At 43.1% G+C, this 25,237-nt stretch overlaps 1 protein-coding gene across 21 annotated transcripts in view; it reads right to left on the reverse strand.

The window, feature by feature from the left end:
• Nucleotides 1-5,351: 5,351 nt before the first annotated feature.
• Nucleotides 5,352-25,237, reverse strand: part of MBNL1 (muscleblind like splicing regulator 1) — a 218,705-nt gene continuing 198,819 nt past the window's right edge. For 5 of the 21 annotated variants that reach the window (XM_079100951.1, XM_079100950.1, XM_079100948.1 and 2 more), the window contains 7 exons: nucleotides 23,606-23,863; nucleotides 22,409-22,462; nucleotides 21,405-21,558; nucleotides 15,039-15,074; nucleotides 14,250-14,344; nucleotides 11,252-11,326; nucleotides 5,352-8,742 (listed from right to left, as the gene is read on the reverse strand). In XM_079100951.1, the coding sequence (XP_078957077.1) occupies nucleotides 11,270-11,326; nucleotides 14,250-14,344; nucleotides 15,039-15,074; nucleotides 21,405-21,558; nucleotides 22,409-22,462; nucleotides 23,606-23,863 (654 nt within the window). In that variant the 3' untranslated portion in view covers nucleotides 5,352-8,742; nucleotides 11,252-11,269. The remainder of the gene's footprint in view (nucleotides 8,743-11,251; nucleotides 11,327-14,249; nucleotides 14,345-15,038; nucleotides 15,075-21,404; nucleotides 21,559-22,408; nucleotides 22,463-23,605; nucleotides 23,864-25,237) is intronic. The other 16 variants (XM_079100957.1, XM_079100939.1, XM_079100949.1 and 13 more) reach the window with 9 other exon arrangements.

Genomic DNA, 25,237 nt, shown 5'->3' on the forward strand with positions numbered 1-25,237 from the left:
ATTACAGGTAACAATAATGTCCTGCACATTTCAAAAGACTGGAAGGCTTTGAAGGTTTTCCCCATAAAAGAATGGCAAACGTATGAAGAGATAGGTACGTTTAAGCTGTTGAACTTCACACAGCTTATCCTTGTCAAAACATCACACGGGACCCTGTGATGGGCACACTTTCAGATTTGCATGCATCACTTAATAAGAAAATTTGATTTTGAAATTGCCAGAGTGAATTTTCATATGAATCTTTTCAACACTTGGGTTACTTTTTAAGGGTGAAACCAGGTAGGTAATGAGAGGGTAGTCACAGCATTGTATCCAAGAAGAGAGCACTTTGCACTCAATCTTGTTCCAAAGCACTTTGCAGTGCAGTGGGAGAGACTGGGTCTGGTGTGGGAGGTGGGAAATCTGGGTTGGTGCGTGGCTAGAGGAGATCACGTGCTCCATAGATTTTTTTTGCCACTACATCACAAGCTTCTGGTCACTCATCTTCACATCTGAGCCTCGCTTGGTGGCTGGAGACTGCAGAATTTTAGTCTGTTGAGCTGATTCAGTGCCAATTTAAACTAGTGTATGGAAACATATTAGTGCAGCTCAAATGTCGCTAGAAATTTTATTCTGACAGATCCCATATTTAGAATACATTATATAATTACACAATTTTCATGACAATTAATGCAGCTATTCTATTAGTTCATCCTAAGTACAGTTTAAAAATTCAAAGGAGATTCAAGTAGTCAAGCAATAAATGGTTACTTTCAATTTGACATGGGTTAGCTCAAGTTGGGACAGGAACCAAATGTACAAAGAAAAAACAGTTTTCAGGATGAGTAAAACAATACTTGATTCTAGTTTTTAAACCCTCACCAGGTGGGAGGCAGTGAGCAGAACCTGCTGTGGTGTGCGGTAAATTAGAGAGAAATGGTTTCACCTACTAACAGGGAACACAGACTCACAGACAGCACGGAAGGGTGGAGCGGGTGGGCACCTGGCTGCTCTGAAGGGGACGTGCACTAGGCAAAAAGTCAGTGATTAAGTGGGGTGACGGGCCAAATGGACAAGATAGTCATCGCACTTGACGTTATTAATGGCTTGCTGTAAGCCGGGCACCTTTTTAAGCACTTTTCTCCGTAATCATTAAATCAGTGTCCCCAGGGGAGGAAATAAGTATGGATGATTTTCCAAGAGCCTCAAAGTACCTCCACCTGCAGTGAGGTTTGGAAGGCACGCGACAGCCCTCCTTGCCTTCGTATTTTATTAGTGCTGCGGAGCCACAGAGAGGTGAGGTCCCTAGCCCAGGTCAGATGACTGAAGAGCTGAGACATGAATCCGGAGTTTGGATGGCCGAGTCCTTGGCCTCAGCCTCTGCGCTGTCTCCCGATGCCTTCATAAGCCTTGGTTCTTGTGAGTTCGATTTTCAGTAGCCATCTTTAAAAGCCATGGCTTTAGGAAGTCACTCCGTGTGGGCTCAGTGTCCTGAGCATTTGTGGCCCAGGCCTCTCTGGGCAACACCCATCCTTCCCTGCACACTGTTGGGGACAGCAGCCCTCTGTCTGCCTCTCTTGCTCACTCCTCCAGATGCCACTTCACTTTTATCTTAAAACCCCAACGAGCCCATGTCTGGGGACTGGCGAAAGGTGGGGACCCAGAAAAGCCAAGCAGGGCAAACATGGGTCCTTCCTGGCAGTATGGAGGTCCTGCCGGCTGGGTGGGCATGGTGGAGACTGCTTTATTCACGCTCAGCGGCAGCGTCCCGGGCACTTCCCGGTATCCTCATCTGCAGCCTGACGTCATGTGACACTACAGGGCTCCAGGTCTGGGTCCTGCCAAAGCGCTTAAGCTCTGCAGGGGAAGGAACCGTGTGCCATTGAGTGGACGCTGGGATCCCGGCTGCATCTTTGCTTCTTATTCGTCGCTTTACATTCAGGATGTACTCCTACTGCAGGCCACGCACCTATGGGGACCTTGAGAACCTGCCTGACCGCCAGATCGAAGTCCATTCAGATGCTGGCCTTCTCCCGAGAGCGCAGCCTGCTATGTGGGCCATCGCGGTCACAGCTATCCAAGCCATCTGCCTCTCGGCAGGAATTTGGGGCACGCCTGATCATTCAGCTCCCCCACGGGACCCGCACCTCCTGGGCCAGCAGAGATTTAACAACATGGCCCTCGAGAAGGACCCGCCGCCCTGGAGGACTCGCCACCACTCGCCAGAGGGCCGCACGGCTTCCCCTCCGAAGAGAAGCTGCCCGCAGCTGGTCTGGCCCCACTGCCGAGCTCTGCTAGGCCCCGAGGTCCACCCTTCCACGGTGCAGGGGCCACAACAAAGCAAGTGTGGCTCAGAGCAGCCTTTTAAGTTTACATGACCACCTGGTGGCCCCCCAACCACCATGGGCCACATTTCAGGTTTACTCCTGAGCAGTCTAAAAGGAAATTCTAGGTTTTGTCGTTAGGAAACCCAACAAAAGGGAGTGATGGAACTGAGCATCCCTGATGTAGTCAATCATCTCAGAAGGGCCGGAACCCGTCACCAAGGGGGACAGGTTTTTATCTTCCTGGGCTGTTCCAACCTCCCTCTGCTGCTTTTTCCCAAAATGACAAAAGTCTATATTTTTCCCCGCTTTTCAACATTTACTAAGTAAACAAAAATACACAACAAAGAACAAACATGCAAAAAAGAGAGACCTGGAGTCCTGCACAGTGAGGTGGAGTCAGGCTCCGCAGGAGACAAACGGGCTCCTCAGGTGCCCAGGGAGATGGGGCCACTGCCTGAGGGCGGTGTCCAGGGCCAGCGCGGGCAGCACTGAGCAGGTCGGCAGAGGACCTGGAGGAGCTCTGGCCTCGGGCCCAGGCCGCTGAGATGCCTCCACTCGGGAGCACAGGGCCGGAGACTGGGAGGGGCCGGGGGAGCTGAGGCGGGTGGTGTGTGTGGCCAGGGTCTGCCAGCAGTTCCAGGCCCACCCCCAGGTGCTGCGGCTGCCCAGGTCCCTCCAGGGCCGACAGTGGAAAGCGGCTGCCACCGATGGCCAGGGCACAGGAGCCAAGCTAAGGCCCTTCCACAAGGCGTTTCAGGGTCGCTCGGCAGATCCAGGGGCTCCCAGCCATGCCCCGCACGGGTCTGCACCTCTCATCTGAGCTCTTCTTCGGGTCAATACCATGGATTTTACTCACTCAGGATGGGCACGTCCTCGGCTTTCAAATGCCTCCGAATTCTTGGGCCATTCCTAACATCGGTGTTCCCCAGGACGTCCAGAGGACCCGTGATTTCCCGAGATCCTCAGAGGGGAGCCAAACCTCGGCACGGCCTGCAGGCTCCGACACGTGACTGCTAACTGTATGAAAGCAGCTACTAGTCCAAGGTGTGCCGCGGTAAGCTCATAGGCTGTCACACGTCGCTGACACGTGTTGTCAAACCCAAGAGGTTACCTAGGGCCTGTGAAATAGTGTGAATGCGAATGTTCTGTCCCCTGAAGTGGGAGCAGCAATCCTGCTCACTGAGGGCCCCTAGTGGGCTCTGCAATGATAACTCCTGAACAGCGAGCGTCCCCGGCAGGAAAAACAATCTCAAACATCATTTTTCACACCCGCGCACCTGTTGTTGTGATTGATAAGATGCAGTTGCATTTAGAGTACTGCAAATGTTACCGTGTGTGTTACGATATTTTTGTTCAATTAGAAGATACCTAAAATACTATCATTAACTGGAGCGGGGCTGGTGTCTTTACTCAATTGTGAACTCTGCTTCACAGAACTGTCTCAGGGAAGCCACTCTCTTTTTGACAAATGGTATCTGGAATAGCTGGACCTGCTGAGAATAATGCAATCAGTCATAGAACCAAGATAATCTATAAATTGTATCAATTATAAATAATGCCTTTCTTTTTCTTACAGCAATCTTTAGGGCAAAAGGCATCAATTTCCAAAGGAGAATGTACTGTCTTTGACTAAACACCAAGTGATAAAATCAAAAGAAAGTGGTATTAAAAGATCAAACACGTATTTCTTCATGCTGGCGCTGTGGCCTCTGCTGGCCCTCTCTAGGAATCGCAACATGACAGTGCGTATGGGCACCAGGTTTAACGTCAACCAACGTTTTAATTTAATGCTTAATAAATCCAATCACACAGAGGCCCACCCACAGACTTGCAGTCATGGCCTGGATCAGCTGGCGTTGTGCCTGGGTCAATCTACCTCACTATGCAAAGTTTCTTAAGAGTGCCTGATTTCCAATCCTGGTCCCCATGGCTGCGCTGTGCTGGGAACTTCCAGCGCAGAAGTGCAGGTCGAGGTGGCCCTGTTGCCATGGTGATGCCGGCCTGAGGAGGCTGCATGTCAAGACACAGAGCTGTATCATTCGGGACCTTGGGCTCACACAGCAACTCCCAAGGATAGAGATCCTGAGCGTAACGAGAGGACCCTGAAGTCTGGCCAGTCCTGTGTCCTGCAGATTGCCTGCTTTGCTGGAACTCTCCCACTGACCCCTTTTGATGAAACTGTCATGATGAATGTGCTGGACTAGCCTGGGTCACTGCTCCTCCATCAGAGGTCCGAGTCCCCCCGCCCACCTCACTCTCTCTCCCTCTCCTCAATCCTCATCACCCCTCGCCAGTTTTTCTGCATTAATGGCTGTGGCAGAGAGATGGGGCCACTGCACCGGTCAGTTGGGTCAGTCAGGCAAACAGCCTTTATTTAATAGAAAGACCCTGGTCTAGAACTGGTGAGTTTTTTTTTTTTATCTTGCAATTTTCTTCTCCACCACTTCAGTCAGCACTTAAAGCGTCAGTGCAGAAGCGCACACGAATTTTTCAGAAAACACCCTGGCACAGGATGGCAACACATCCTGATTTGGATTCTCAGTATAAAGGGGAAATGGAATTGGCCAAATGTGTGTTGCATGCACGTATGAATACGTCACACCGGATCCCCCATTATGTACAGTTACAATACACCAATAAAAATGTGGAAAACATGAAGTTGTATTCGTAAATCAAGGGAAAAAAAGATTAGTAGTGAGAAAGAAGTAAATGCCTTAAAACCAGACAGTGGCCGGGCACAGTGGCACACGCCTGTAATCCCAGCAGCATGGGAGGCTGAGGCAGGAGGATCTCGAGTTCAAAGCCAGCCTCAGCAACTAGGAGAGGCCGTCAGGGAGTCAGTGAGATCCTTCCTAAAAAATAATAACAATAAAGGGGTGGGGATGTGGCTCAGTTGTTAAGCATTGCTGGGTTCAATCCCCAATACTAGACACTAAAAAAAAAAAGATAATGAATTTACACACGCACATGCTGATAAGGGGGCACAAGCCTGAGGACATGAAATGCACAGAAAGAATTTATCATTCAATCTCAGATACACAAAGATACTTAAGAAAGAGAAGTTTTATTAGGGCAATTTCACTTTATTTTTCCATACAGCAAAGTCAACTACTGCAGTAATAATAAAATAAGCATAAAACAAATTGCAGCCCAAGACAAAATACATAATTTTAAGCAACTACAAGCAGAAAGTAAGTTGTGATTACATAATAGTAAAACCAAGCACATGTGTCCTTTCAGCAGATGAAGTGGCCGCTGGCCCTAAGTGCACATCACTGCCCGCTGTGCGGGGCGGGGCTTCAATTCACGAACAAGTGCCCATCATCACATTTGGCTTTTTTGAGTGCTTCTGAGTTGAAAATGAAAACCGTGAAATCGGAACTGTGTCTTACTTTTTCACCTGCTGAAAGAACAGGATCCTACAGCAATTAAAAACAATCACATAACAACTATAGCTACACTGTGCTGTTTGGTTTGCCTGTTTATGGTTTAGATTCTGTGAAGGTCGATACTCGTTTTGAAGATTTCTTTTTGTGAACAATAAACCACTGAAATTGGCAGAAACTGATCTGAATGATGTAGGTCCTTAGTACAGTTCCTTCTCTTTTTGTCTGTTGAAGTTTTAAACATGCAGTAGTTTTGAGAAATGTACGGAACATCTGATCCATGATTTCGCCGTAATGGTCGGAGTACCTGCTGTTTTTGGTAATGATCTTCAGGCAGATCTGGCCCGGTGGAGTTTTTGTCAGTCATGAGATCTCGGAAGGCTGGCACCTCTCCCCAGCTGAAAAGGTCCTGGCAAACTACAAGCTGTCCACAGAAAGCAAAGCGACACGTGAAGGGGTGGAGTGCTAACTCTGAGCCACTGTGCAAGCGATTCTGCTCAGTCTGTCATTTATTAGCCTTAACAAAACTCCTTGTAATTATAGACGTTTTTATTCAAAATAAGATCTTACTATTATACAGGTTTCTCTCTTTTGACTATATACAGAAGTGCAAAAAGTCAACCTTCTCTCCAGACGTCCCAGCATGCTCCACTGCAGCATAACCAACCCTCGAGAGTTTGCACACACTCTAATTCTCATTACGTAAACTTTGAGTATTTGGATTATCAACAAAAAGTCCCTTGTTCTATTTATTGATTATGCAGCTTATTTATAACAAGGCCTGATATTCAGGGATTTCAAAAATATTAAACAATACTTTAACATTTGAAATGGATACAGTAGAAAATAAATTTTATTCTAATATCTAGGATCTAGATCTTCTTATAATAACTAATTACAAACAAAATAAATCATCAAAATATTACTCAATTGTCTGCCAGGATTGTTGCGATAGCAACAACTTAACTTCTTACTTAGCAATGATTATATATTTATAAGATATCCATATAAAAGATCTTTGTTCTTTTAATGAAAACTAGACAAGAACTAACAATGACTGACATTCTTACACTGTAATATTAAATCAGTAAAATATAAATCATTTAGTTAACAATAATACGAATATTCATATGACACTACATGTAATTCAAAACTGAGTATGTTATGAAGGAAAAACTACTTTAATTTTTTTGTATTTTGAAAAATTCATTGGTAAAATCTAATAAAACAATAGTCTATAAACTGAAATGGTATTCAATTGTTAATAGAAAATGAAAATCTAATAAATGTAGGAAATGAAAAACTACATTTTAACAAGAAAAATAAGTAATATTCTCTAATGTCACTAACTACAATAACATGTGAAGTCACCATTACTCTCTTAACAGGATTGAAATTACATTGGTATGGGTTCCAACCCGTAATGTAATAATCTAAGGCTTTAATAGATGTACAGTACAATCAGTATAATCAACACATCAGTCTTATATTAGAAAGCATCTCTCTCAAGCATAAAAACTTGCAGTAAACTTGGAAGTATGGAAAGTTCTAGAACTGAACTTTCACTTCTCCCATTCCATACTATAACTACCAGTGACCTGGCCCCTACTTCAGCAATTGCGAGGACTGCTGAACAGAGCAAAAATACCCTTTACTAGCTGCAACACCCAAACCACAAAAAAGGAATTCCTTTGGATGAATCCATTCTTAAAAACTGAATGCACATCTATTTTTTTTTTTAATTTTGTAAAAGGCTTTCTAAGGCTATAAGCAGTTAATCTGAACAAAACAAAACAAATCACATATAAAATTCACCCATGTACTTAACCCACCCGATTACTAGGTTAATTAAACATTTCCCATTTTCATATTTTGGTTTATCATGCATCTGATGACAGTGCTGCTTTCTTCTTTGTTTAGAGTCACTATTTTGAATGTGACTGTGATGAAGCATTTAAGCAAACGTGAAACCATTTTTGCAAAGCATTTATAGTCTTTTTGACTTTTGACAGAGGCTATAAATAGAAGCAAAAGAATTTCCTCAAACATTTTTTTTTTGTTATTGTGTCTCAGAAATGGCATATCCCTTTTGAATAAAATGTTATACAGTATAGTATGCATAAATATTACACTACAATGCATTAAAATAATTTTATATATATCTATTATATATATCTCCAGTATGTGTGAGTTTATCTGTATTGAGTTTGTGTTGTGCTGTCTATTGTTACTGTAGTTAAATTGGCCATTTCTGAGACAGCTTTGGTTTCAAAAAAAAAAAGAAAAAAAGAAAAAAAGAAAAAAAAGAATGGTGCCCTTTGATTGATTAGTACTAGCAAATAAGCAACAAAACGTGGCTCTGAAAACATAACACTGAAGAAATAATACTCTAATTTGATGTACAGTCTATGGCACTTCATGAGAATCCTTAACAACATGGTACTTAAAGCCATGATGTGCTTTAAAATATACACAGTTGTGGTTTTGCTTGGCACATTCATCTCTGTCAGATCCCTCCCTCACCACGCCTTACAATCTATTACATTAAAAATATTACTCTTAAACAAAAATGACTGTGCATGCACGCTCTCATCTATAATGGCAATTTTAAATACAAGGTGCACCTTTGTTATTTGTAAACCTTGAAAGAAATAAACTTATTTTTTTAAAAAATTATATCTTGGTCTACAGACGTACCAATACATAATAGAATCATGGTTACACCATAGTCTGTCTTTTCAAGATGGCATGAATATATAGGAAACTAATTAGGTATGCATATTTTAATGCATAACTCTGTGCTAGAAAAGAAAGACAATGTTGTTCTTTTAGACAGGAATATCACCTCAGCACAAATATCAATTAAATGTACAAAGTGTATAGGCAGCAGTGTGCGGTGGATCCGTGTTGTCTTTTCTTCTGGTAACATGCAATATATGGATGTCTTGTGGCTGAGGGTTTGTGTGTGGCGCTTGACGGTATATACAATATGGCTAATGACCTCTCCTTTACTCTAACCAAGCACACTGTCTTTTCCTCTTTAGTATGATCTACAAGGAAAAAAAGAGATAATCTTCGTTAAAACAGATAACCACGCAGGCACTTCCCAACACATCTTTAACATGAAAATTCTATTTCTTGATCACACACTGTTCACGTGTATGTTATCAGAACTTCAGGTACAAACAAACACTTCACCAGTGCAAATGGATAATGTGTCCTGCATCTCCACATGAATGAAATGACATGGACAGTTGAAAAAAACTGGGGACTTTTCTCTAAAACTTCCTGTAAGTGCAGAAGACAGATGCAGAGCCAGGGAGCAGAGCACAGGAGAGCTCTTCTGAGACAGCACCCTGCGGGGCGGAGTGTGAATTTACTTCCTCTGTAATGCGTAACAGGTTTCAAGAGCTGTTTGAGTTCCAAAATAAAATTTATCGAGTAGAGTAAGTTCTGTTAAATAAGAGTCACTCTATTTGGGTGCCCAATTCACATGGTATATGATAAAAAGAATGACTTTTTAGATCATTCAAAGTTGTAGTGATTTTTTTCCTCTAAAGCCAAGAAAAATGAAAAATCATTTTTTATGAATGAAGGAATGATTTCTGATGAATTGAGCTTTAGGAGATATTGCAATATACCTGAGAGTTAAAAGTTTGAGTGTTTTCATGAATTTTATTCTGAACAGTGAAACTTTTTTTTTCTTTCTTTTTTAAAGATTATTTTCTGACAAGGTCTTGCTATGTCACCCAGACTGGCTTGAACCAGGGATCCTCTAGCCTCCATCTCCTGCACCGCTGAGGTTACAGGTGTGTGCCATTCATTAAGGAGTCTTTATATATTAAAAGTATTCTTAAGAATTTAACTTTGACTATGAAAGAAATCACATCAAAAACCTATTTAGACATTGCAAGTTCACATGAAAACACTTTTTAAATAGAGTAAGCTCCTACACCCCAGCAAACCCACTGGCTAATTATTGATGGATTTATGTTCGCTTATATCACTTATTTTCAGCCTTGTTTATTGCTAAGAGATAGAACACAGTGGTGTATACATGTCCCAAGCATAACCAGCTATCAAAGCTGAAAACAGATTTTTTCAGACAGGTGAACAGGAGGAATCTTCTAAGCCTACATACTACAAAGTAACGTGCTCATTCTAAAAATGGGACTGACTATTGTTTGGGACCATGAGCCTTCTCATCTGAACTGCTTTGCGGGAACTTAGGGAACAGACAAAACTCATTTTGCTCATTTGCCTGTGAAGACAGCATCTCGGGGAGAGCAGCTGGGAAGGAGCCTCTCCTCTCTGTCTTCGCTGGCTCTCAGGCCTGACCATGCCTCTCTGCCTCTGGCTCTGGCTACGGGTGGTCAGCAGCAGGGGCTCCCCCCTGGTTCTCAGCTATCCCCGCTTCTCTACCTCAACAGATTTGGTGTCTGCATTCATTTCTTTCTTGACTCTGTTGGAAAGAGCTGCTCCTTCATCTCTGCTCCAGGAGAAGTCTGTTCAAATCTCTTATTTTAGTATATTATATAGAGATTATTTACAGCCTTATCTCCAGGCCGCGGTGACTTACACAAAGTAGCACCGAAAAAAACTCACTTGTAAATATGTTAATGACCAAAACAATGAAGGAAAGGAAGCCACAAAGAACCATCATCCATCTCTCACCCGCTTCCGTTCTGCATTGTGGCTTCTAAACGTAACTTATTTAAGTTGCAACACGCTCAGAAGCATGATAGATGCTCATTTAGAATGCCTGCATGCTAAATAAAATATCCCGTAAGAATGAAGAACAAGAGCCTGCGCCAGTATGCAAGGTAACGTTCCTGAGGGCAAAGCAGAAGACTTTCAGACCGTTTTTGAGCAGTGGCAGCATGCCCAGAACGGCAGGACCCGCCAAGGCAACTGTTCTGAGGATCTGACTGTTCACTGGTGTGCATCATAGATGAGCATGTCAGACCCACTACACCCTATGGACCCTGTGGTGTCTGATGTGTGGGATGAGGAGGGTACAGTCTCATCTAGGAGCTGGCCAGGTAACGGGAAAAACAGTTAATGATGATCTCTGCTCCAGGCCAAATCCAGCCTCCTATCTATCCTGTTAAAAAAAGAAAAAACAAAAAAAACAAAAAATGACTCCAAACCGACCTCTATTGGAACACGGCCACATCCAGGTTTCTTGCTCTGGTGGCAGTCAAACAGCCGCAACCAAACTACAGGAACCAAGCAGCCCCAAATATTTGCTCTCTGGACCCTTTAGAAAAAGGTTTGCCCACTCCCGACCCACACCTTCAAATTACTTTTAAGTCACATTTTTTCCTTCACGCTTCTGCTCATTTTCCAACACAAAATTAAAGAACTTATTATCCTATGGTATTTTGTATGGTTAGGTGATACTGACATATTTTAAATCTGTATGATAAAATTCTTTATAACCTACCTAAAATAAAGATGTGAGCTCTATATCCATATTTTCTCTGCGATTTTTAAAAGTTTTAAGTGTACTGAAAACCCACCGCAAATATGCAGCTGTACATCATGTAATGCACTTACTGTTCAGTGGTGACGATTCTACATCTGGGTCACGTACTTGTGGCTAGTCAGATGTTCGGCAGATATTATGGGTATCTAGCGAATAAAAGATTATTTAATGAATGGTCCATGCAAGCAAGCCAACAACCAAGAGATGAAGACATCTTATTATTAACATTTTAAAGAAAAGTGAGATTCAGCTGTGAGGTGACAGTCCTTATCTGGTCAACACAATAGTAAGTTAATGTAAACTCAAATGCCAGAGTAGCAACTCAATTTGTTTTTTTAATTTTTGTGTTAAATACTATTTCTATCAATGTTACCAGTTTTTAGGAAGTAAGAGAAGTAAAACTACCAAAAATTCATGCAGAGCAGTAATCGAAAGAAGCCCTTTTTGTTGGCCTACACACACACACACTCACCCCTGTGGTTTCGGTTATTGAGTAATAAAACAGAAATCAGGGTAGGAAAAGACTTGCCTATTTTTGTGCAACCAAATTTCTCTCATTTTCATTCAAATTAGGGTGTGTAGCTTTTTTTCCCCAATTAGCGATACCAGGTAAGAATCATAAAGGAGGGTATCAAAAGAACTCGGAGCCCAGGCTGGCCTCAGAGCCATCTCTGAATCTTGATTGCACGTCTTACTGTATGTTAAACAGGCAAGAGAATTGGAGAGCGTCAGAGAAGTACAATAAGAAACAGTACAGGGGCTGCTTATTTCAATAGTCCCAAAAGCTCCGAATTTGCGACTTGATTTTCTCCCAACCCCAAATTCAGGGCTGGGAGCTGGGAGAGGCAGTCCCAGACGGAGGCTGTCCCGAGGCCGGGAGCTTGGGTTCTGACACTCAGGATTCGTCTCCTGGCTGTGTGACCTCGTGCAAAGCATCTAATTACTCTAAGCTTAAGTTTCTTCTGTAAAATGGCACGTCCCATTTCAGCAAGGTCCATGGGAGAATAATGAGATCACATACGTGAAGGCAGTTTTCGTTGTTTCGATTTAGACATCCTAAGCTACTTCGCCATACTACAACCCACAGTCTGGAGTGCATATTAATCTGTCCCTATTTTATTTCCATTTCTCAGCTGACATTTTTACACAATTTTACAGCATTGGCAAATGGCACGAAAATGTGCTCCAAGCATAATGAAGCTTCTCATACCATTTTTCCTGCTGCTGCAGGACAGGATGTTGCACCCAACATTGTAGAAGCATCAAGGATGGGGCTGTCGAAACATACCAAGGACCTTCAACACCAATCGATGCAGATGAAGGGCCAGCTATAAACTTCTGCATGCATGCAGGCTGCAGTTTGTGGCATCAGCTATTTCCAGCATTGCTAATGTACTGTAGGCATATACATATGTATGTATATGTAGATATCATATATGTGTGTATATATATATATATATCCATTCCCTTTTCTTTTGTTTGGTTGTAAAATAGTATGAAGACCCGAGATTATGCATGAAATGGTCACAGCACAATGCAAAAAGTAAAGTGTCCCCTACAACCCAGGTGGCCAAAGGCATGTTGGAATTTGCTTTGCTATAGTTCTGCTTACACCAGCAATTCTGTAGTCACACGTGGTACACAGGCGAGAGGTCAGCTTCACTGATCTGTACCTGAGTGGACGGCATCGAATCCATTAAGCCACTGCGGCCAAACATCGCTCACTAAACTGCCACATGTGCATGGGCCAGCATTCTTGTAAATGAGTCTGATGTGTTAGCGTAAATCCAGGGCTATGTTGACAGGCTTCTGAAAAACTAATGATTCTTTGCCAAGAAATGTTCAAAGTTTGTCTGAAATTTTAAATGAGTCCATTTTGGCACTATGCTTTTCCAAGTTTTTAATGGCCATACTAATAGCTGTGAGTTCATCAATTTTATAGGATGTGTTGCAGGGTAAGGGTGGCTCCTCACAGCAGTGACCACAGATGCAGAGCTCCTAATTGGTCTCTCTTCCCAAGGGGCGACCTGTGGAATCTCATCTGGCACTGGTCCTTCTGAGGCTTAGCTGGTGCCATTTGACCTCAGTGGCTGGGTTATCTGAAGTTGGGTTCAGCTCTTTCCATACGATCCCAATGCCACTGAGCCTTTCAGCACCAACATTCTAAATATTCAAAACTCAAAACTTACTTTACAATGTGACTTTAATTCAACCAGTAATTTCTAGAACATGTTTTAAAACAGGCTTTGGAAATACTGGTGGAATCAGTGTCAGGTTTTGAATTTCAAATGCTCTAAATCATTTTATTTTAAATAGTCACTCTTGTACATCATAACAGTTACATTTCTTAAACAGATTCCTTTTACTTAAAAGAATCTTGCATAACTCCTGCCCTACAAACTTGTATGGAACACAGACTGTCAGTTTACCATACTTGATTTCTTTTTTCCTTCATACATCTCCAGCATTTATGCAGAGTAATTACAGAAATAACAGCAACTTAGCTTTTTTCTTTTTCTTAACACAAGAGAATCACAGCCTAGAGAAGCTGTAATCAAACTTAAGTAATTTTGAATATGCGATGTGCTGGTCAAACAAATCAAATTATAATAATTTCATATCAAACTATTTACAAGAGCGGTCATCTGTGGCATATGCAGTACACTGAACGGTACCTTCCGTTTTGTAAGAATTTAGTTAAGAACTGGGGACTGAATATACCAAACGTTTTTCCAAAAAGAAAATTCTTAAAATTGGCTTCACTTTTGACTGGTCAACATGCTTGCACAATCGGCTGAGACCAAATGAGAATTGCTTGTGTAAATACCATTTTAGTAGCTTCAGAAACGGAGCTGCGACAACTTTGGAGCACTTATAAATGGCATAAAAGCATTCTGCTGCTCGTCATAGAGAGAATGTGTAGGCCAACAAGAGGTATCTCTGAAACCCCATGCTCCTTCAAGCACCCTCCACAGCCCTCGCGCACACGGCAAGAGGGTGTGCGCAAAGGCTGGTGGACCGAGCCCTGTCAGAGTTGGTCTTAAGAAACAAAGCTGTAAATTAGCAAACCTGGTTGGCTGTGGCTGTTGCAGCGAAGGGAACACTTGTGGCAGATGTTGTTGCTGCGGACACAGTGGCTGGCGTAGCACCGTGCACCATGGGAACTTTCGGAGGGAAAATCATATAAGCAAACATACAGAAGAGTGTAGCGATATGGAAACCATGGCAACATGGAGGAGGTCATTGGGCATGGTATTTATCATAGCAAGAAGCCATGTGACAGGACATCATCACCAGCGAGTGACATGCAACCACAGCGCAAAGCAGGACAACATTCCAAGGAGAGAAGGGGAGGGGGACGGAAGAGAAAAAAAAGGGGAAAAAAAGCTTGTTACCATCAAATCAAGAAAATTGACACAAACAGGCTTAATTTGCTAAGTCAAAAACAAGAATTTTATATAGTGTTCAATAGACATTCAAAATCTAAGTCAAAATACAGGTATTTACTTCATATATGCAGTTATCCGTTTGAGTAAAAGTCTTATTTTCATTATTTACTATTACAAAAATATACAGTTCATTACTTTTATAAGATTTTTTTTTTTTTTTTTTTTTTTATACACACCAGAACTCATAGTCCAATCAAAATCCACTAAAGGTGACTCAAGGAAACTGTCGTGTGTAAAGAAAACATTGATGTGAGTCCATGTCAATTAAATAGAAATGGCATTTAATTGACAGGTGTTAGTAAAAGGGAATGGACTTGCCCAATAGGTAAAGTTAAATTGGCAGTGGATTTTGAGGGGCTGTGAGGGCACCACAGGTTTAAGATAATCAAGAAACAAAGCTGGCACCTACCAACACTTGTAGCGGGTGTCATGCACAATATTGAGCCTGCCCATCATGCATTGCAACAGGAAGGTGGATTTGAAAAGGGAAAAGAATTAAGACATCCCATCACACGTGTCATTAGGAAATCCATTTGAACAAAGAAGAAAAACCGTTATTATGGGGCAGTGGCATGTAACTGTCAGCACAATCAAATCACACAACAGCACAGGGCTCAATCAGAACTAGTCTCCAGGGAAGAAGAAAGGCCAGTTAACTGTGTGCCAGGACACTTCGTTTCTCTTAATTACCACCTAGAAATAAAGTATTTTGGAAAAACTTAAACCTGCTTAATTCTTTTTAAAATAATATTTTAATTGGCTTTCCTTGAATCTGGTTCCTAGCCATCTGGCTGTTTGCTATTTCTGACTCTGACATATGAATGTACTGACGTTTTCTTTAGATCGAACACATGCTAAATAATTTGAGGCATTACGTATTACTAAAATGCTAAATATTAATGCACAAAAACTGACTGAACAATGTAACAAGACCAAAACATTCACTTTAATTCCCTGAGCTTTTCCCCTCTGTCCACTGAAGCAGCAACCACACAGACCCACAGGGGCTATGATCATCCTACAGAAATCTTATTTGGAGGGATAGCAAGCAATCAATTATACATAAAAAGAAAGTGAAACTTCTTTATTGCCTTACTTTGGAATTAAAATGTAGAAAAAGCACTAAAGGAGGGAAGGGGATTTATTTTAAGTCTCCAATGGGTTTCCTTGGTAGGTGTCTGGGAAAAGAACCTGGATTTCACTGCTGCTTTAGAGCCTGATCAAGACTTCTTGGAGTAGTCAATGTTTTACAAAATTTCACACACAAGAAATTGCTAATTAGACTTCAACAGAACCTCTGAACGGGAGCTAATGAAGATGCATGCATCACATATAGGGTGTTAGCACTGATGTTCACAATTGTTTGACCATGGTAAGTAAAAATAAATGCTCCACGTATAGCTCCTGTTCTTTTTGACATATAAATATTGAAAATCTATTTATTTTTACCAAGAGCAGGGCACTTTCCCATATGGAGATCTACTGTTCTTTCTGTGAGATTATTTTAGACTTCTAGGCTTCAAAATATCAAATGATTTTATATTTCTATCTAAATCTTGGCACATCCTGTTTAAATACTAGCAGCATCTGGGATGAACATTTGTCAGAGAAAAAATCTGCCAACTGAGCCTTGTGAGAGGTGGCCTTACAAAACAAAGCTGCCGCTGAGAGCCAGCTGAAGTGGGGACACTTAACTGGCCCTCCTGTCCCAGCTGCAATTAGTCTGTGTTCACAATTAGGCGGTGGCCACAGGACAGTGATCAGGCCCAGGATGGTGGGGGCAGCTCCCCTTCAGGAGCAGTACCGTGACAGGGCAGGTGCTCTTGAAGACCTGGGACCACCCTGGCGTTTGCTACTACTGAGTCCAAGACTTGTGAAAGGCAACGGAGACAAGCCAATAACAATAATGAAGGTGACCACAGACAGGAGAGCAAGCAAAACTGAATACCGGGTCTAGCTTTTGTGAAACCCTCTCCCCCTAGTGGTAGGGCAGGAGGACTGGGAAAGAAAAGCTGAAGGGAAGAGTAACCTGGTATTTAAGGAATCCTAAAGCCAGTTTAATCCGGTGCAGGTTGGCCCTTCTAAATTGGCCCTTTACCACTAGGCTGCAATCTGCCCGTGTATCCCACCCTGCATGAGTAAGTCTGCCCATGCTGGAAAGGAGGTGACCTTCCACCATCTCCCTAGAACCTAGAGAGTTCCACTTTCATTCGACTATCTTCCGCATTACCATTAAAACCAGTGCACACAGTTCTGAGGGGAATTTGCAGCAAATAAACATAAGGCAGCAATGAAAATACTAGCCAGGGTGCAAAAAACTCACAGATATGGAGACATAATGCTGTAGGACCCACTTACCATGAGCAAAAAGCATTTTGGAAATGACCATTAATATCCATCTTTACTTCAGATGGTTTCATTTACTAATAAAGATGCACTATATAGCCAATTTAAGTTTTTTCCTTGCTTTTCAGTACAAGGCAAAATTTGAGTGAATGTATTTATCAATCTCCAATTTCCTCTACAAAGATCTTTGTGCAGCAGAATGGTGTGTTTCTGTGGAATGTGCTGTTTTAGTTACACAACTTTTTAAATTATATTTTTAATTGATGTGTGTGAAGATGCAGGAAAAACAACAGCATGCTAATTTAAAATGAAATGTATGCGCAGTTAAAAGTACTCTAAGGAGAAAGGAAAGAAGTAGAAGAGAGAAAAAGAACTGTAACAGGGCTTTGCTGGGAAGCTGAAATTTCCGTGTAATAATTCAGGCCTCTTTAGGTTTACTGTGAGAATCATGAAGCTGACTTAAGATCTACTAAAATTAATGCATACCATTTTAGGAGTAAAAACTCACAGTCAATTGAATTGTCAAGACTGATTATCCAAAGTAAGCAGCACCTTCTAATTTTTATTATAAACTTTTATTGATATACAATTATGTAATTATAAAGCATTGTATTTACATTTACTAATTATAATAAAAGCAACAAGCTGGGAATCTTTGTCCTGTCTTTTATCTCCCCACCACTCCACCTCCCCACCACCTAAGGAAGTTCCCTGGCCTTCTGGGTTCCTATTTCTAGTAGTGGTAACATGAGCCCCAGCCCACACTGACAGAGGGACGTGGTCAGGGACAGAGAAGAGAGGTGTGCTTCCGAGACAGCAGGCAGGCGGAGATGGCACTGGGGTGCGGAGAACACGTAGGTCCTCAAGGCTCTAAGGGGGCCAGGGCAGTGTGCAGTCGTGCAGGAAGCCCACGCTTTCACAACAGCCTGCGAGGGGCAGATCCTGAAGGGCAGGGGGCTCGGCCTGGCAGGCTCAGACCCTGGGACCTGTCTTAAAGAGCTCTGCTGCCTGCAGTGACAGCATCAGCAGGGAGCCCTGGGGGCTGAAGAATGGAAAGGGGGAGTCAGCTGATGTCATGGGGCTGGAGCAAGGAGGACATCAGAGAGAGGAGGCCTGAGATGCCTGTTACTCCCCAGGAAGACAACTTGGAGTTGAGAGTTGCACTGGATTTAAATTCAAGAAAAAGAAACGATGTAAATAAAATGATATTTCTGACATACTCTCATTATAGGGTGAAATTAAATTCATACCTACATCAGAAGTAGGCCCTAGATCATTCATAAACTGTATCAATAATCAATTGAGTCCTAAAGGGTGAACATTTCAAAAAAAGAGCAGTATACACTTAAAATTGAAAAAAAAAAAATTCAATGTGAACTTCATAGAATATTTATCTTTAAATAAAATGGAGGGTGTGAGACATCATGCAAGGATTTAGGTGATCAGTAAGAGCTGGTCCCCTTCTCCTGAGTCATTTGGTATGTACCTTCTGTAATCAGCAAGCTGCTGGCCTCTGTGGCCCTGGACAGCTCACTGTTAAACCTGGAGTGTTAAGGCCATCTTTTGAGGTTGCTGGCAGGAAAAAACGAGATAATGTAGGTGAAGCACGGAGCACAGGTGGCTCAGTGTGACCACTAAATAGGAGAGTCCTGGAAAAAGGTGAGAAGCAGCCAGGAGTGCGGGCGTGCTGGCGCATCGCGACCCCCAAGGATTCACACTGAGACGCTCTCTAAACATGTCTGTGTCCTAGACCTTCCCCTAGAGCTGTGAGTGGACGTGGGCACGCCGCGTGGCAAGGCGTAAGATCAGGGTCTGCTGACTGAATGAAGGGAAAGATGGAGGGAAGGCCAAAGAGAGGAGAGGAAACAGGGAGCTGGGGCTGAGGGACGATGGAAGGGCAGACGGATCCAGGGATGGACAGCAGGGATGCCTGTGCGCCCGGGGCTTAGCTGGGCAGATGCTACCTAGACGTCCTCTGTTCTTAAAAGTCATGGTATGTGGTCATTTCTTAGTCATCTGGCTGGACTGACACTGCACCATGGTCTGCCAGCAACCTCCCTGTGTACAGTCACCTGCCCCAAGGACTTAGCAACCCTGCTTCCTGCTACTTGGATGAAATACACTGATCTCGAGCTATTGTTGACTCAGCCCTCCTTTGGGCCGGCTGCTGCCTGCCGGTCTCGGGTTACACTGTCCCTTCTGTCTGACACAGAGCTCTGGCAGAAATAAGGGTGCACTGCCCACGTTGAACTCACTCAGGCACACTTGTCAGAGCGAAAGCATTTTTAAAGACTCACAAAGGCAGCTACCTACTTCTGGTTATGTGAGTTATAAAGAGTTTAACCTGAAGCTTTAGCACTTTAAAACTCGGTTGCAAATAAATGCTATTTTATATTACTCTGGAAACAGTTTTATATTAATTATAAACTTCAACTACAAACCTCCAGGATTCACTATCCCTCATACAAAATGCATCATAAATGAAAAGTATAACTCCATCCTAATTTTTCAAGATACTGTAGCACATTTTATTTCATTTAGCAATGCTTAACTTTCAAGAACCGAGGGATGTTCGATTCTGGTTTATGAATGTGTTTGCTGTTTTCCCTGCCTTGACCCTTTCTTTTTTATATATATATATTTTTAGTTGTTGATGGACCTTTATTTTATTCATTCGTTTATATACAGTGCTGAGGATCCAACCCAGCGCCTCACACAAGCTAGGCAAGTGCCCTACCACTGAGCCCCAGCCCTGACCTGACCCTCTCCTAAATCTACCTGTACCTTACCTTGCTCTACCCACAAGCTAACAAGGGAGACACTGTGTCATAATCTAGGGTCATACAGATCACACTTGGATGGCCCCGCTCAGAAGAGCACCATCCCCAGAACTCTCTGAGGAGACAGGTTCTTTCAGTTCCCTTTAAATAACATATGGAAGAAGATACATTTGTTTTCATTTTTATATTTTAAATAGGGAAACTGTCATTTCTAATGATAATGTTTTATTCTGTGAAGTAAACTGACAAATTAAAAATTTCTTCAAAGAGATTATGTGACAGTCACCTACAATCCCTTCAGACCTTGTTGAGTGATTTGAGTTCATAAAATTTGATGGATTGTTTGTTGGAAACAGCAAAAATCTAGGGACAGAGGAACTTACCAAGAAGCAAGAAGATTAATTTCTAGAAGTGTCCACAAACATTATACGTCGCGACAAAGGCATAAAACGTGAATTTTCCCACAGAACATGACAAATATGCTATAAACCAAATTTGTTTCCTTTCTATTTAATAGGGAAAAACTGCAACTGAATAGATGCTATTTCATGAGTATAAATATCATTTTGTTCATTGTGCAGGGGACACAATATTCTAGTTAACTGACTCTTACTACAGGTGGACTGCCAGTTTTGAAAGATGTGCTATATAAAAGTTGTGCCAACCAGTAAAAGTTAATGTGAGTATATTCTTTTGGTAGCAAATGAAAAACAAATTTTGGCATTCTCTCCTAGTATTATAAACCTGACACACTGTCAATATGGTAGAAGGGACTAGATCTTTGACATAAACACCTAGGCACTGATTAAATTAGTAAAGTTATTTTATTGATTAAATCTCTAAGGCTTGTGGTATTTTTTAAAGTAAAGGTTAAGAAGTAAAGAGGAAAATCAGATTTGGAGTGCATGTCTGGTTAACCTGCAGATTACAGCGTTTAGTATGAATTCTCTGAAATGAACCCTGAGTGTGTGAAAGCAGCAAACTCCCCCATGTGTAGATGAGCTGCTAACCTGTGTTTCCAGCCCTTGGTCCGTGTGAATGGCTGCAGAGTGTGTCTGTGAGAGAGGCAGAAGGTGAACCGAATCACACCTCTACGCCCCAATAATAAGTGCAACGCTGCTGTCGCTTGGGGTCTCCATGACAGCTTGTGAGCAACGATGATTTTGAGCAGGGTACCCATTGGTACTAAGAAAAGCATGTTTTTGGAGCTCTGAAACACATGATCAGTTTTTCTATTGCCCACTTTGAAAACAAAAAATGCTGAAAAATGACCAAAATGAATCATTTCATATTATTCAAATGAACTCCTACGGAATCATGAAGGCAAAGGGGTCTTACAGCAGAAAAGTATCATAAGATAGCTTGACAGACATACGACAGGGTTGAGGGAGGAGAAAAAAGAGAAGAGAACCATATTTCAATTCCAAATAACACAAACGGATATATAAAACAACACTGATCCTGACTGCAGGTTCCATGAAGCTAATGCTCTTGGATTTAGGGGAAATCCTGAGACTCTGTGGCTAGTTTCCACTGCTGACCGCCTTACCGTACCCCTTGTGTGGGATGGGGAGACAGGTGGGGCGGGCTCCCTGCTCTAGTGCTGGGTCTGCGGGGTCGGCAGTGCATCTGCCCCGGGGCCCCCTTACCTGGCGGGAGGAACGCCGTGTGCTGCTGTAACTGCATGTTGGCCAGAGCCTGTTGGTACTGGAAAATGCCAGTGTTAAAGACTGCGGTGGCACCGTTGGTTTTTTCAAGAGCAGGCCTCTTTGGTAATGGGGGAAGAACAGCTTGAGGAATTCCCTGTTTAGTGAATGAGTATAAAAAACAAATACCAGTAAAAAGAGAAAAAGAAAAAAGAAAAATCAGTCGAAAGCTAAACTTGTTAGGAAGCCTGAGCAAGCACACAGCAGAGCACTTAACTACCCAGGGGAGTCCAATAAACAAACAAAATCAAAGATAAAAAAAGCAAGATAAAAGCTTTCGAGGAAGCATTATTTTTGCCCACAACAAACCCCACCAGTAGGACAGCACGTGTTACGGTGTGTTAAGATTTAACGTCCCATAATGCTTCAGGCTTTCAGGGAGAAGCCACTGACTCGGGAGAAGAAGCCAGCGGCACTGCGAGCTCCGTGAGGGCCGACAGGTACAAGCGATGTTAAGAGTTAATTGTGCAGAGTGACTGCAACAGGAAGTACCAGGCCGCCGCTCCTCCCCTGACTCCACATGCAGATGTCCCAGAACATGCAACTGCTTCCCTTCCACGCTGAACTAGGAGTACTCAAGTAGCTAACGCTAAGGCCTGAGCCATGCTACCCCAACAGGACATAAGTCTGCGGTCAAGGACACACGCTAACGTCCTGCCAGCATCTCATCAGAACGTGTACAATGGCCTCAACGGGATGTGGGCGGCTGCGGGCCTCTCTGAGTCTCTGCACCACATCCACCTCTGAACTTAAGAGTACAGTCTTCCCACTCATTTTGTCAGGAAACCACACTCAGTTTTTCATTGTACTTTACATCTTTATAACAGAAAAAGGAATATATATCTTTAAATTGGTAAAAAAAAAAAAAAAAAAAAAAAAACAACAAAAAAAAACTTGTATCTACAATAAAGCTACATGCCAAGCTAAAAGGTGAAAGGTCATAGTACCAGGTCAAAGGTTGCCTCGAGGGGTCGCTTCAGTGATTTGACAGCCGACTGAGTCTTAATTAGCAGGCAGCGAGCACATGATGGCAATGGGCCAGTGGGGTTCAAGCGCATTAACATAAACAGCAAGCAGAGGTGCATCATGGGGGCAGCAGTGCATTTTGGGTAGGTGAGAAAAAACAAATAAAAAAACAAATCATCGGAATGCCATATACAACGAATAACAAGACTAAGCATGCACAATAAAGGCGCTATTGAGTTGTTATTGGGAGATAACTCCTCTTTGTAGTTAATTACAAACAAGATACTCTAACAGAAAAAAAAAAGAGTGAAAGGAAGAGAATAGGAGAGAGTCTGCCTTCTGTATTTTTGCTCAAGTATCCAGAAACAAACACAGAAAAGATCTCTCTCGCGGTCATTTCACCGTGCTAGAAAATACTGCACAGTGATTTTTTTTTTTTTAAATGGGCTTTTTGGAGATTAAGTCATATATTCATGTCAAAAAAGGGCAACATTAAAACAGCTAAGCAAAGAACAAAGAAGGGACTCATTAAACTCAGCTACTCGGTCACATTAGAATTTACCTTCGGAAGGTGGCTTAGGGTCTACTCTGAACCATCGGTTCTCTAACGCCTGAGCACTGCATGCCCCTGTCTGTGTGATGGCATAGTCAAGAGTCTGCAGCTTTGTAATTACGGTTATGCCACAATATCATTTCTGGCCATCTAGAGAGCGCGCTATTCCAAATCCTGCAGCTAAGGCTGAAAACGATTTTGCGGACGCAGTTCTCCTGAATGGTTCCAGATTTTGTTGTGTCAAAAGCAAGATAATACGTAAAATGGAGGTTTGGTGTGCAAAAGAAGACACCAAGGGAAGTGGCTGATCGGACGGCACACAGAGTCAGACCGCAAACGGCTGGGTCGTTCAATTACAGAGGAGACAGGTGGTTCTCTACAAAGCGGGGGTTCCAGAAACCCTAAGTCCAGAGTACGACAGACACTGAGAGCTGGGCCAAGAGTAGGAGCAATCCCGACCCGCTGAGGGCTAGCCTCCCTTCTGCGAGCGGTACTTCTTTATGTATTGTCTGGGATACCTGAACAAACATATCTTCAGCAAAGATTCAAAAAGGAAAAGGTTAATAAATGAACAGCCTGTGGTCAGCTCCCGAACGCCCGCGGGGAGAGCCGCTGCCCCACTCACCATGGCCGCTGCGGTCGCCGCGGCCTGTGCCGCTGCAGCCTGGTTGACCTGGTATTGGGCAGCCTTGATCTTGGCTTGCAGATGGGCAGGAGGGTGAAAGTATTTGCACTTTTCCCGCGAGCATCGCCCTTTGATGTAATCCATACAGACGGTGACCGTGTTGTCGTTGGTGTCAATCATCGTACTGTCGGCAGGGTGGGCGAACCGGCAGTCGTTCTCCCCTCGGTTGCAGTTGCCACGCTGGTACTCTCGACACACCTGGGGGGCAGGAAGCACACGGTTCAGTCAACACCGACGAGCAGGGCCTGGCAGAGCCTGTGCCGCCGCCGTCAAAAGGGGTGACTAGAGGCATGAGTGACAGGCAAAGGTGACTGCAGACAATGCAGCAAAGTGACCTCAGTGGTGCCTAGTGTATTCTGCAAATTAGGAGAAACGCCCTGAGAAATGACAAGTGTTCATGATTCAACACGGCAAAGCATTCATCTCATCATGTGGATATTCTTATTAATCACCAAGGGAAACAGAGGGACCTTACGCAGCGTGGCAGATACCACCTGAGGACACCATCACACATCTGAGGGTGAGAGGGACACAGCTTCACAAAGTGAAAACCCCAGCTGGAAACACCGGACAAACTGTGTGCAGGACATTTTACAAAATAACCACCAGGTGCCCTTCAAAGCGTCAAGGTCATAAAACAATGCAAGACTGAGACGACGCCAGAGTCTGGCAGCCGCAGACAGGACGGTGGCAGGACAACTGGCGGACCCTGATTCGGGCCTGTGTATGGGTTAACCGAGGCAGTGCATCCTGCTGACTTTGTGGTTTATAAATAGTACAGTGACAGAAGATGGTAATACTTAGCTCAGGGAATGGTAGGTGGGAACTTTGGGAATCACCAGGGCTTCTCTTGGGAGCTATGTAAAGCATATGGACAGATCCTTGGTGTTGTTATCACCTGCTTGTTTTAGATCTATTCATTTCGCCATGCAGAACCCATGGAAAAGGTGAAAATGGATCATTTCTCATTGGTCTGCTAGAGCCCGACTCCTTAGTCTGCCACCTTCATTGGGGACAGTTTGATACTTTCACCACAAGGGGGCCGTCTCACTCACAGAAAGCCCTGCACTATTTCCATGCTCTTATTTCAAATTTGCAAAGCTTTGAAAACACACACTTCCAAGGAGACAGCTCTATGCTTTAAGGATCTTCCACAGAGCGCACAATGCGGTCCACACACTTTATTTTGGAGTCAAGCAAGAAAGACAAGCTAACCTTGTGACGATTTAAAAAGTAAAGGTTTTCTTGGACTTTCATCAATGAAATGATTGCCTTGAAATCTGCTGCTTCCCCCATGACATTCGAATCTTATTACAGAGGAAACTGCTTCTTAGGAAGGACTCCGCCTCTTGCCCCATGCTCATCCTAAGAACATCAGAAATGACACCCACGCACCTGGTAAGGACAGGTGGCTGAGGCTTATGTTCCACAAGCACAGCCCCCCGGCCAAATCCATTCATCACCTCATTCGATTTATTTAATTTTTCAAAATTTATTGAATAATTTACTACCATGTGCCAGACAGACACTCCTGAGAGGCACTGAGAGTAGAGAGGATGCAGGAAGTTATAA

The sequence above is a fragment of the Sciurus vulgaris genome, assembly GCF_902686455.1.
Source record: "Sciurus vulgaris genome assembly, chromosome: 10".
In the NCBI taxonomy this organism is placed as follows: domain Eukaryota; kingdom Metazoa; phylum Chordata; class Mammalia; order Rodentia; family Sciuridae; genus Sciurus; species Sciurus vulgaris.